General features: G+C 40.7%; 2 protein-coding genes across 2 annotated transcripts; both read right to left on the bottom strand.

Annotated features, from left to right (window-relative positions):
- Positions 1–583: 583 nt before the first annotated feature.
- LOC311508527 (uncharacterized protein) lies at positions 584–4,097 on the bottom strand. The gene is made up of 2 exons (XM_084573321.1): positions 3,818–4,097; positions 584–2,138 (listed from the first exon to the last, which is right to left on the bottom strand). Exons 1-2 carry the CDS (start codon positions 3,987–3,989, stop codon positions 976–978), a joined length of 1,335 nt encoding a protein of 444 aa, XP_084429447.1. The 5' UTR covers positions 3,990–4,097; the 3' UTR covers positions 584–975.
- Positions 4,098–4,758: 661 nt separating this feature from the next.
- Positions 4,759–10,245, bottom strand: LOC311508529 (uncharacterized protein). The gene is made up of 2 exons (XM_084573323.1): positions 9,897–10,245; positions 4,759–6,090 (listed from the first exon to the last, which is right to left on the bottom strand). The coding sequence occupies exons 1-2, from the start codon at positions 10,066–10,068 to the stop codon at positions 5,174–5,176; spliced, it is 1,089 nt and encodes a 362-aa protein (XP_084429449.1). The 5' UTR covers positions 10,069–10,245; the 3' UTR covers positions 4,759–5,173.
- Positions 10,246–12,117: the final 1,872 nt, after the last annotated feature.

The raw sequence follows: 12,117 nt of genomic DNA, 5'->3' as shown, positions 1-12,117 counted from the left end.
AATAATAATAATAATAATAAAAACAATAAAACACTCAAAATTGTATTAAAAAAACTAATAAAAAGTCAATCAAACTCCAGAAAGAAGTATGTTTTAAGAGATTTAAAGGAGACCACGTGTGACCTGATTTCCTCGGATAGATAATTCCACAGCCGCGGGACGCTAACTACAAACGCCCTGTCCTCTTTTGTTTTGCCTGGAAGCTAAATTTCGCACTGTCTGAAGTCAAGAGAATGATTTATTGTTCAAAACGGCTATTATAACAATCAATCATCAAAAAAAAAAAATTAAAATAGAGTCCGTCTTTAAAAAGAAATGGAAATGTTTCTCTTGGTAAAAACAGGATTACTAGTTTAGTTATCCAAGACTTAAAACTTAGGTTAGTGTCAAACCAGACACACAGGTCGACCTTGGTGAACGTTCATAAATTCACTTTGCTAAGTTTTATTGTTAGAATAAATATCAACAACATGTATAACTACGTCTTACATACAAACAGCACTGAAAGAAATATTCATGTTAACAAACGTTGCTGAGAAGGGAACATTTTTATTTTTCTTCCACGCACGGTGGACTAGTCCAGAGATGTACAGCATTCATTAGTGCTAAAACCTGTTATCAAACTTCATTATTAAAATAAAATTTATTTATATAGCATCTTTGATTTAACATTTTCTACAATAGATCTGTGTGAAGTTACAAAATACGTAAAAATATCAAATGAAACACAAAAGTGTGAATAAATGAAAAGTGTTCACAATCGGCAAATAAGTGGAGTAAAAAGTATGTGTATGTGTATTTATAAATCATGATTTTTCAACAGTTTATGTTGCCAAATGAACAAACTTAAAGGAGGTGAGGTGGGAAAAAAGTTGCTTGTCAAAAGTCAAAAGGCTCAAACGTTTTTCCATTTTTTTATACTGTTAAGTCAAAATACATCACACTTCTCTGAGGTTCCATGGTACTCTGACAGTCTCACAACATTTCATCTCCGTGAGTTTTCATGTGCTTTTCAAATTTTGATAGGCCAACAATTCTTTTTCCACAAGTCTTACAGCAGTGACGCTTCTCACCCGTGTGCACTCTTATGTGATGTCTCAGCGTTGAATAATCCTTGAATCTTTTCTTACAGGTGTTGCAAGGGTACGGTTTGTCCCCCGTGTGACTTCTCTCGTGAATAGTCAAAGTATCTCCTCGACTGAAACTCTTCCCGCAAGTTTTGCAGGAGTACGGCTTCTCGCCTGCGTGAGTTTTCATGTGGGCGTTTAAAGTACAGGTGTGCTTGAAATATTTCCCACACTCGCTGCACCGGTAGGGCTTCTGATTGGTGTGGGTTTTCATGTGGGCAGACAAATGAGCACTTCGACTGAATGTTTTCCCGCATGTTTCACAAGGATACGTCTCGTCACTACTGTGGATTACTGAGTGCGTTTTTAATGTAGATCGGTCAGCAAATCCTTTGCCACAGATGTTACAAAGGTATGGTTTCTCACCAGTGTGCGTTCTCATGTGAATGGTCAAAACATCGCGCCGCCTAAAACTTTTCCCGCATTCTTTGCAGTAATGCGGCTTCTCCCCTGTATGGGTTCTCATGTGGTCAGTTAAATGACAAGGCTGACTGAAGGTTTTCCCACATGTTTTGCAATGAAAGGGTTTCTCGCCCGTGTGCGTTCGCCGGTGATTCGCCATTTGACACCGATACTGAAATGCTTTTCCACAAACGTCACATTTTACAGACTTTTTACGTGTGTCTGGGTTATCGTGACTCTCTGACGTGGACGAGTTGTCTGCGTCATCAGTGTTACTTCTGTCTCTGTTATGTCTCTTCGTCTGCTTCGGGTTTGCATTGCTTGTTGATCCTTCCTGCTGTTGGCTTGGTTCTGGTTCTCTGTGGTCACTTTCCTCAAATGCATCAGTCTCCTGGTCCAGCTCTTGCTGATCTCCTTCCTGACTGGTGCAGATTTCCTTCTGTTCCTCTTTAATCTCAGGAGACTCTGGTTCCTCCTGTTTCTCTTTAATTTCAGGAGACTCTGGTTCCTCCTGACCCAGACTGGAGTTCTTCTCCTGGTTACAGGGCTGCTGCTGGTCAATGAGAACCTCCTCTTCCTCCTCCTTATGGTGAAGCTGCTGTGGGACGTCTGGAGACACAAAGAAACACATAAAAATGGTTAAACATTGGCGATGTCTCAATCCGATACAGATTTTCTAATACCGAGTATCGGCCCGATCTGAGTCCTGTTCCAATCTTACATAAACAAACGTCCTTTTCTGAAGATTCATGTCGTGGCAACTGAAAATCAGACGCTTGTCTAATGCAGATGAGAGTTGGTCAAAATACCAAGTTATGACACAATATTTATTTTCTGGAAAACCTTTATTGCTTGCAAGCAAGAGCCACTCATCAGCAACAGATGATGACTGAAGAGAGGCAGTCTCTCCTCAGCCTTTCTACTAGCCTAAACAATGTTCTTATCTGTAGTCACGTCATAAGATCACATATGACTTGACACAACTCATTGTACTAACATCTCAACATACATCTCATGACACACATAACACTTCTCCTTCACTTTACCCATCATTGTGTGATATACAGTGACCTATTTCCAGAACACAAATACACAGAAGAGGTACTACAAATACCCCCTCAGGATGAACTCCTTAAAATGAGTTCCTTATGTTAATTCTCACAACATATTATACAATGGAGCATACAACAACATATCCATTCATACATTGCAACCACATGATTATCATAAGGCAGAGCTTCTGACCATAACACAAGCTTCCACCCTGCATACAATCTAATGTTGCATCCACATATGTTAGGTTTCATTTATGATATTAAAATAATAAGGGACATTTAAGAATTTCCCTCACATTCATAAAGACTTTTCTTGTCTTACTTACAACACACCGTCCAAAGACATGCTGGTTAGTTCATTGGTGATTCTACATTGGTCGTAGGTGTGAGTGTCTCTCTGTGTTAGCCCTGTGATAGACTGGACACCTGATCCAGGTTGGACCCCCCCCCTCTAGACCAACTAGTGTTTGGGTGGCGTTTTCACAGAGCGAGCCAGAGTCAAGGTGCTTCTACAGTACCGCCTACAACTCTGAATTTAACTTCCTACAAGGTGCAAACCTGACAGTTCCTGTTTTGCATTATAAGCACGACGCCAACACAAAAACAAGTTTTAGTGCTTTTCAACTGGCTGAATGTGTACCAGCAGGAAACCAACGTGAGCGTGGAGTATGAAACCTGATGTCACCCTACTCTCAAGGTGACATGCTCTCAGGGTTTATATATATTTGCAAATAAACCAACAGTGTTCACTGAGTCTGAATCATTACAAACTTCTCACTTGTTGAATTTTTATCTTTATCTTTATCTTTATAGCTTTTAGTTTTATTTGCTGCTGAACCAGAGAGCTGCTAAATTATACTTTTTTTTAACTGGACAATAAAAATAAAAACTTCTGTTCAGCTACAAGAACAGAATATTTTAAAAGGGCTCTTATTACTAATGAACAGACATCAGTTATGATGCTTTTTCCTTTTCAGGTGTTCATTTAAAAAAGTGGTTGTGTTTTTTCTTTTTCTTTTTAATTCATGAGGCAAAACTCATATTTAAATATTTAAAAAATAAATAAATAATCCATTTTTAATCCTGTGAATTTATTTCCCTGTTCATGGACCTGTTTCTCTAAATCTCTTCTTTCTGGATAAGTTCATGCAACTTAAACTTCTCCCTGTGTGTTGATTTGTGTCATTTTTTTTATTAAATATTATTATTAAATCCATAAAAGCTTTCACATACCTGCGCTTTGTAACTTTATCCCTGGTTTCGGGATGATGTCCAAAAACCTGCGCTGTCGCTGGACCTCCTCCTCGTACTGGACCAGAGTTTCTTTGACGACTGTGAATGTTTCTTCGGCTGCAGCGGTTAGTCGATCGTTGATGAACTGTCTGAAAAACTGCCTCGAAGACATCGCTGCTGGTTTTTATTTTTATTTTATCCGCAACACGAACCTCATCGGGTGTTTTTAGGAGGTTGACAAATCACGAGGCTAAAGTTATAACTATCATTTCCGCATTGATGTGTTGCCTGGTGCTGGGCTGCCTCTTCTTCTTCTGTTGTTCATTCTGGGAGTTTTCAGACCAGATTAAAGGCGCATTACCGCCACCAACTGGACTGTAGTGTGGAGCAAAACACAATATTTTATCTAAATTTAACCTTTTTTTCAATTCAAGAAGCCAGAAAATGAAAAAAACATACCAATCAGGCCATAACATTATGACCACCTTCCTAATATTGTGTAGGTCTCCCTTGTCGTGACTCATCAGAGAATGGACATGGGCCTTCTGAATATTGTTAGTGGGGGGATCTTTGAGGGCAGGGGCCTCTGTGGATCATCCCACAGATATGTGATCAGTTTGGGATCTAGTGAATTTGGAGGCCAGGTCAACACCTTGTGCTGTTCTTCATGCTTTTTTTTTTTTTTTAAGTTGTTTTTGAGTGTTTTTGTGGCTGCATCCTGCTGAGGATGGTTGATGCCATCAAGGAGTGTCATTGCTATGGGGTGGGGGTGCCTGGTCTGGTCTAGGTGGGTGCTACATGTCTAAGTAACATCCACACCAATGAATGCCAGGTCCAGAAGTTTCCCAGCAGAACATTGAACTGTCACAAGATGGTCAACGTTATTCACTTCTCCTGGTCATAATGTTGTGGCGGATCGGTGTATAAGATGCATTGTGATTGCTGGAAGTGATTGCAGCCTTCTAACTTCACAGTATGGTGTTCAAACCCAGTCTAAAAATAGCAGCTCAGCTCGTTTATCCAGCCATCATATAGACAGGTGTAGGGGGTGGCACCTGAAAGTTCCTGTGTCCAGGAAAAACCCGTTCTAGCCGTTGAGGTATGGTATTAAAACACCTGTTGCATGAAAGAAATCCTCTCTGAGACGACTTTCACTTTTTATTTTAGTTCACATTCAACATATGAACACAATTATGAAATTCGAACAGTCACATCAATCAAAACAATACTGTTGTCCTGTAACTCAGAGGTCCTGCGATAAAACTAATCCAATGTGAATCTGCATCTCTGTGATTTAGACTTTTATTCAATTCGTGCCTCTTGTCTCTTAAGAATCATGTAGCGGTGGAGATTTATTCATTTTTTTTTTTTTCCAAGCCGCCCCCTTGTGTCATAAACAAATGCCGGCTGCCCGGTTCGCCTACTGTTCTCACCTCTGTGATTTCTTCTTACGTGGATATTTAAGCGAGCACTTTTATTGAAACCTCTCCCGCATATTTTGCAGGAAAACGGCTTCCCACTGTTGTGAATTGCTAGATGCCGTTTTAACACCGATACCGTAAGAAATCCTTTCCCACAGGTGCTACAAAGGAACGGTTTCTCGCCAGTGTGCCTTCTCATGTGCAGGGTCAAAGCATCGAGTCGCCTAAAACTTTTCCCGCATTCTTTGCAGTAATGCGGCTTCTCCCCTGTATGGATTTTCTTGTGGTCAGTCACATGAGAAGGCTGACTAAATTTTTTCCCACATGTTTTGCAACGAAAGGGTTTCTCGCCCGTGTGCGTTCGCCGATGACTCATCATTTGAGACAGAAACCGAAATGCTTTTCCACAAACGTCACATTTTACAGACTTTTTACGTGTGTCTGGATTATCGTGACTCTCTGACGTGGAAGAGTTGTCTACGTCATCAGTGTTACTTCTGTCTCTGTTATGTCTCTTCGTCAGCTTCGGTTTTGCATTGCTTGTTGATCCTTCCTGCTGTTGGCTTGGTTCTGGTTCTCTGTGGCCACTCCAGATTTCCTCCTGTTCCTCTTTAATCTCAGGAGACTCTGGTCCCTTTTGTTCCTCTTTAATTTCAGGAGACTCTGGTTCTTCTTTAATCTCAGGAGACTCTGGTTCCTCTTCAATCTCAGGAGACTCTGGTTCCTCTTTAATCTCAGGAGACTCTGGTTCCTCTTGGCCCAGACTGGAGTTCTTCTCCTGGTTACGGGGCTGCTGCTGGTCAACAAGAACCTCCTCTTCTTCCTCCTTATGGTGAAGATGCTGTGGGACATCTGAAGACATAAAGAAACACATCAAAAAGGTTAAATATTTGTGATGTCTCGATCCGATACAGATTTTCTAACACCGAGTATCAGCCCGATCCGAGTCCTGTTCCAATCTTACATGAACAAACGTCCTTTTCTGAAGATTCATAAAGACTTTTCTTGTCTTACTTGTTTTCTCCTAGATCATGTATGCACTGTGCGTCTGTCAAAGCTAACGTAGCGAGGAGATGCTAGCGCCCCTTGGCTCCAGAGTCTCTACTCCACAAATGCCCCCTCTTGGAGACGCAAAATGGTTTAGTCCGCCCATAGACAAGTACGTCAGTGAGCGCAGATTGAATGACCTGGAGGCTAGCCGTCATCATGCCGCCCAAAAAACACAAATCGGGGTACCAGAAAAAGAAATAAGGTAGAATGAGGGGAAGCAACTGTTAACTGCTTTCTTTCCGAAAGGTGAACCGAGTTTACTTGTTGCGTAACTGCATCCAATTAATGTTAACATTGTCGTAGTCCAGAGTCAGTAAATTACATCCTTACATCTCGTGTAAGGCTTTAGCAAGGCTTTATTTCTGCAAGCTGAAGAACAATTTTATTGAAAAATGCGATTTTTTGATTTGATTCTCTGTGTACAGTTGTTGGCTCCTGTTCAAGAATAAATGTTTTTAAATCAAAATGTGTCATGGATCAAAGCGTTAGTACACAAACCAGATGTAGCCTAATGTTTATAGGTGTTTGAGCACAAGTAGGACAAATGCATCAATTCAGGTAGTGAATGAAAGAGCCAGTTATTAATATAATCTGATCTGATTTTATCTTAAAACCTGATTTATGCTTGTTAATTTATAAATAAATGCCCCCAATTTCTTTTATTTCTTTTTTATGTTTTTGCTCGTGTGCTCCGTGCACTGGCATGGATAGGGGCCCACTGACATTAAGAGTGTACAGGGCCCAGAGTTTGGTGGTACGCGCCCCTGTGAGTGTAACACATTTAGTCTTGCTGATCCACGGATGACGAGACGTAAAACACGTGACATGATCGGACCAGACATGACTAGAGCACATTGACTGTATATACTAGCATCGGACTAGAGAAGGAAAGTCGATGATTCGTGTCCTGTGTTCTTCTTCTACTGTTTTGAACAGGCAGCCTGTTGATTAGTGTGAGCTCTGCTGCCACCTAGTGACTGGAAGCTTGTTTATCATTCAAGCATCAATAAAGACGCTAATACTTAAAGTCCACCTGACCCCACTATGTGAGAACTACTGGTCTAATGTGAAAAAAACTAATTCATGTATGGTGTGGTTTCTGTTGCTATCATTAGCTTTTTGAGGATTTTTTTGGAAGCTAGTTTACAACGTTAGCAATTCTATGGAAACACACTGTTTATAGCTAACACTAGCTAGCGGTTTAGGACATCTGGTTCAATTCAGTCTAGATTATTCTGCAAGAACTTTCTCATTTTGCAAAATTATCAACGGATGAATTGTTCCATTAATGGCAAAATCACTTTTACTTTTTACTTAAGTACATTTCAGAGCCTGTACTTTCTTACTTTTAGTTGGGTAAAGGAGTTGAATCAGTACTTTTACCAGAGTATTTTTTATTTTTTTTTTTACACAAGTATCCGTACTTTTACTTAAGTACAGAATGTGAATATTTTAGCCACCTCTGCTGAAGAAGCACGAGATGAGGCAGCCAGTACTCCTGCCTCATGGAAGGGGGCCGATGCTGTAACTCACGGGCCGATGCTGTAACTCTTCTTCTACGCTGAGTCAACTGGGCGACAGCGTTGGGATCTTAAAACATTGTCAGAAACTAGACCTTTAGCTAATGTAAAAAAAGTAAAAAAAACAACAACAAAATGGATCAAATCATCAGAAGATTTAACAACTCAATATTACTATATATATATTTGATTAAGGTGACTGATAGAAAAATATTGGGTTTAGGTACTAGATTTAGCAAACAGGTTATATTCATGTACGATTATGTGCCTTGTTTTGCAGAACACTTGTTAGTTCAAGGAGAGTTCAGGAGGCCTGAGACCTTGGTGCCACCTGAAGATACTCCCTCTTTCAGTAGAACAGATAACATGTTTGATGACAGGCAGTATGACGTGTATTGAAGACAATCTATCATTGTGTGTAAATGCTGTTTCATTTTTCTGTTCTGGGAGCTCCTCTCCCATGACCTTGTGTTGTGTGAGACTCTGTGCACTGTTTGAATAAAGAAACGCTGACTTCAAGATCCTCATTGCAAGAGTGGTCATTTTCTTCTTTTCCTCACATAATTTGGTCCTTCGAGCCTGACCATTCTTACATTATCTCAGCAGAGCCTCATTTGAATGAAGGGCATCGGAGGAAACGGTCCTTTCAAAGACATGACTCAGTTTGGGGAACAGATGTCCCTCAAGACCATAAGCTGTGGACTACTGGAGAAAAGGTAGTTTTATCTTTGTTTCCATCTCTAGGCGTGGGGAAGCTCATGCTAAGAATGGAGACTATGAACTACCGATTCTCTGGGTTTGTGAATGCCACATTATCTATTTTTGAGGCTCAGAGGCAGGAACTGAAGGGCCTCCGAGCCATAACACTCCAGAACCGCATTGTGCTTGACCACCTTACTGCTGCAACAGGAGGGGTTTGTGTCCTTATTGGTACTTCCTGCTGCACCACTTATGTACCTGACAATGATGAGGATGGAGGAGTGATTCAACAGGCGATTGCTAATCTAACTTCACTACGTGATGCTGTTAATAGAAATTTTAAGACTAATGACTCGTGGTTTACAATTGGCCCATGGTACATGGTATTTTTTAAACTTCTTACTCCAGTGATGCCATTTCTTGTTTTCTTCCTTGTTGTCATGTGTTGCTTCATACCATGTATCAAAGCATTGATTAGACGGATGGTAGGAGATGTTATGCTCCGGGAGAACAGGTATCAGGAACAGCTTTTGATGTTAGATGAAAAGAATGTCTGCCAGGACGTGATCTAAAGTGAGTTGCAAGAGAAGGATTCCAAATGACGTTAATGCTGAGAATTGAGAGAAGTGGTATTAACTGATTAACAGATGGAAACGTTGTAACTTGCTCCCTGTGTATGTATTCTTTTTATATAACTAATGCAATCCATTTAACCATGTAATTCCACATTGAAATATTTTTCTTTTTAAGTATTTAGTTGTACAATTGTGTGAAAAAGTATAAACAGAATAAAAAAATATTGGGTTTAGGTACTAGATTTAGCAAACAGGTTATATTCATGTACGATTATGTGCCTTGTTTTGTAGAAAACTTGTTCGTTCAAGGAGAGTGCAGGAGGCCTGAGACCTTGGTGCCACCTGAAGATACTCCCTCTTCCAGTAGAACAGATAACATGTTTGATGACAGGCAGTATGACGTGTATTGAAGAAGCTCCTCTCCCATGACCTAGTGTTGTGTGAGACTCTGTGCACTGTTTGAATAAAGAGACGCTGACTTCAAGATCCTCATTGCAAGAGTGGTCATTTTCTTCTTTTTCCTCACAGTGACGATTTGGTTTTAAATTCAAATATTTAAGTGTTTGTTTCTCACTAGGTATTCTCATGTTGAACAAGAATGAATTTCTCTTAACCACTATAGATTTGACATAGTTCCTTGTGCCAGATATGAACCTTATATCTATATGTGTGCTCATTTGAGATGTGAAACGTAACCAGTTAGAGTGGAAGCAGCCAATTTAAGCTGTTCCATTTGTTCCATTGGGTTCATGATTGTAAATCGTCGCCTCACCAGCCACGAACCTCACTTAAATCCATAAAAGCTTTCACATACCTGCGCTTTGTAACTTTATCCCTGGTTTCGGGATGATGTCCAAAAATCTGCGCTGTCGCTGGACCTCCTCCTCGTACTGGACCAGAGTTTCTTTGACGACTGTGAATGTTTCTTCGGCTGCAGCGGTTAGTCGATCGTTGATGAACTGTCTGAAAAACTGCCTCGAAGACATCGCTGCTGGTTTTTTGTTTTTATTTTATCTGCAACACGAACCTCATCAGGTGTTTTTAGGAGGCTAAAGTTATAACTATCATCTCCGCATTGATGTGTTGCCTGGTGCTGGGCTGCCTCTTCTTCTTCTTTTATTCATTCTGGGAGTTTTCAGACCAGATTAAAAACACATTACCGCCACCAACTGGACTGTAGTGTGGAGCAAAACACAATATTTTATCTAAATTTTACTTGTTTTTCAATTCAAGAAAATAATTTTTTAAAAAACCCAAACCAATCAGGCCATAACATTATGACCACCTTCCTAATATTGTGTAGGTCTACCTTGTGGTGACTCATCAGAGAATGGACATAGGCCTTTTGAGTCTTTTTAGTGGGGAGGGCCTTTGGGGGGAGGGGCCTCTGTGGATCATCCCACAGATACTTGATCAGTTTGGGATCTAGTGAATTTGGAGGCCAGGTCAACACCTTGTGCTGTTCTTCGTGTTTTTTGTTTTAGCGTTTTTGTGGCTGCATCCTGCTGCCATCAAGGAGTGTCATTGCTATGGCGTGGGGGTGCCTGGTCTGGTCTAGGTGGGTGCTACATGTCTAAGTAACATCCACACCAATGAATGCCAGGTCCAGAAGTTTCCCAGCAGAACAATGAATCGTCAACAAGATGATTTAAATGTTATTCACGTCATTCTCCTGTCAGTGGTCATAATGTTGTGGCGGATCAGTGTGATTGCTGGAAGTGAATGCAGCCTGTAGATTCAGATTCTTTCAAGTATTTGCAGTCGTGGAGCAGTCGTTTCAAAACCTTAAAAAATCCCCAGGAGACCTAACGGGTGACGTCGCTGATGGCTCATCCATCTTTACAGAACGGTTAATGGATAAAAACTGAGATTAAAAACACCTTAAAAACCACTGAGGAAGTTGAGAACTAACGCCTGACTCTTGCTTTCTTGAAAAAAAAGCAGATCCCATTAGCGCCTAACTTCCTCACAGTACGGTGTTCAGACCCAGTCTAAAAACAGCAGCTCAGCTCTCTTATCCAGCCATCGTGTAGGCAGGAAAAACCCGTTCTAGCAGTTGAGGTATGGTATTAAAACACCTCTTGCACGAGAGAAATCTTCTCTGAGACGGCTTTCACTTTTGATTTTAGTTCACATTCAACATATAATTGAACAAAAATGAAATTTGTGGAGTCACAAATCATAATATCACATTAATCAAAACAATACTTCCTATCGGTGCTTTGTTTTGATGTCATTTCTAATAATTGCGGAGGTCGTCTGTGATCTTAATCCCGTGTGAATCATCCATGTCCGTAATTTGTAAAGTAAAAATTACACCGCAAATTACCTACCCTATTTCCTGTAACTCAGAGGTCCCGTGATAAAACTTATCCAGTACGAATCTGCATCTCTGTGATTTAGGGGTGCGTTTATACTTTTTCAAGACTTTTGTTCGATTCGTGGCTTTTGTCCACCTCTTGTCTCTTAAAAATCATGAAGGATGTTTTGTAAATCAAAGTTTGGACAGATGTTAGGGTGCAAAGTCGAGATTCACCCCATTTAGACGGATGAAATCATTACATCAAGCATGAATGTGTTCATCTGTAAAGGTGGGTCTGATTTAAATACTGACAGGTCGTTCGCAATTTCTCCACCGGGATCAGTAGCAACAAAAATATGTTTTTTATTATCTATTAGAATTTGCAAAGTAACTAAAGCTCTCAAAAAGTGTAAAACGTCCTCTGACATGCAGGGGGAGTGACCATCTCACAGGACCTGTCATGGACTCATCACCTGAACACCATGGTGAAGAAGACCAGACAGCGTCTCTACCTCCTCAGACGCCTCAGAGACTTTAAGCTCCCTCTCAAGGTGCTCAGGATCTTTTACACCTGCACCGTCGAGAGCATCTTGTGTGGGTGCATCACCACCTGGATGGGAAACTGTACCAGGAAGGACTTCCTGGTCCTCAAGAGGGTGGTCCGTTCAACGGAGCGGACCATCAGAACCCCCCTCCCCAACCTGCAGGATATTTACACCAAACGTTAAGGGTC

The sequence above is a fragment of the Chelon labrosus genome (assembly GCF_963514085.1).
Source record: "Chelon labrosus genome assembly, chromosome: 23".
Taxonomy (NCBI): domain Eukaryota; kingdom Metazoa; phylum Chordata; class Actinopteri; order Mugiliformes; family Mugilidae; genus Chelon; species Chelon labrosus.
Note: the sequence above shows the minus strand (reverse complement) of the source record. Positions and strands in the feature narration are given on the sequence as shown.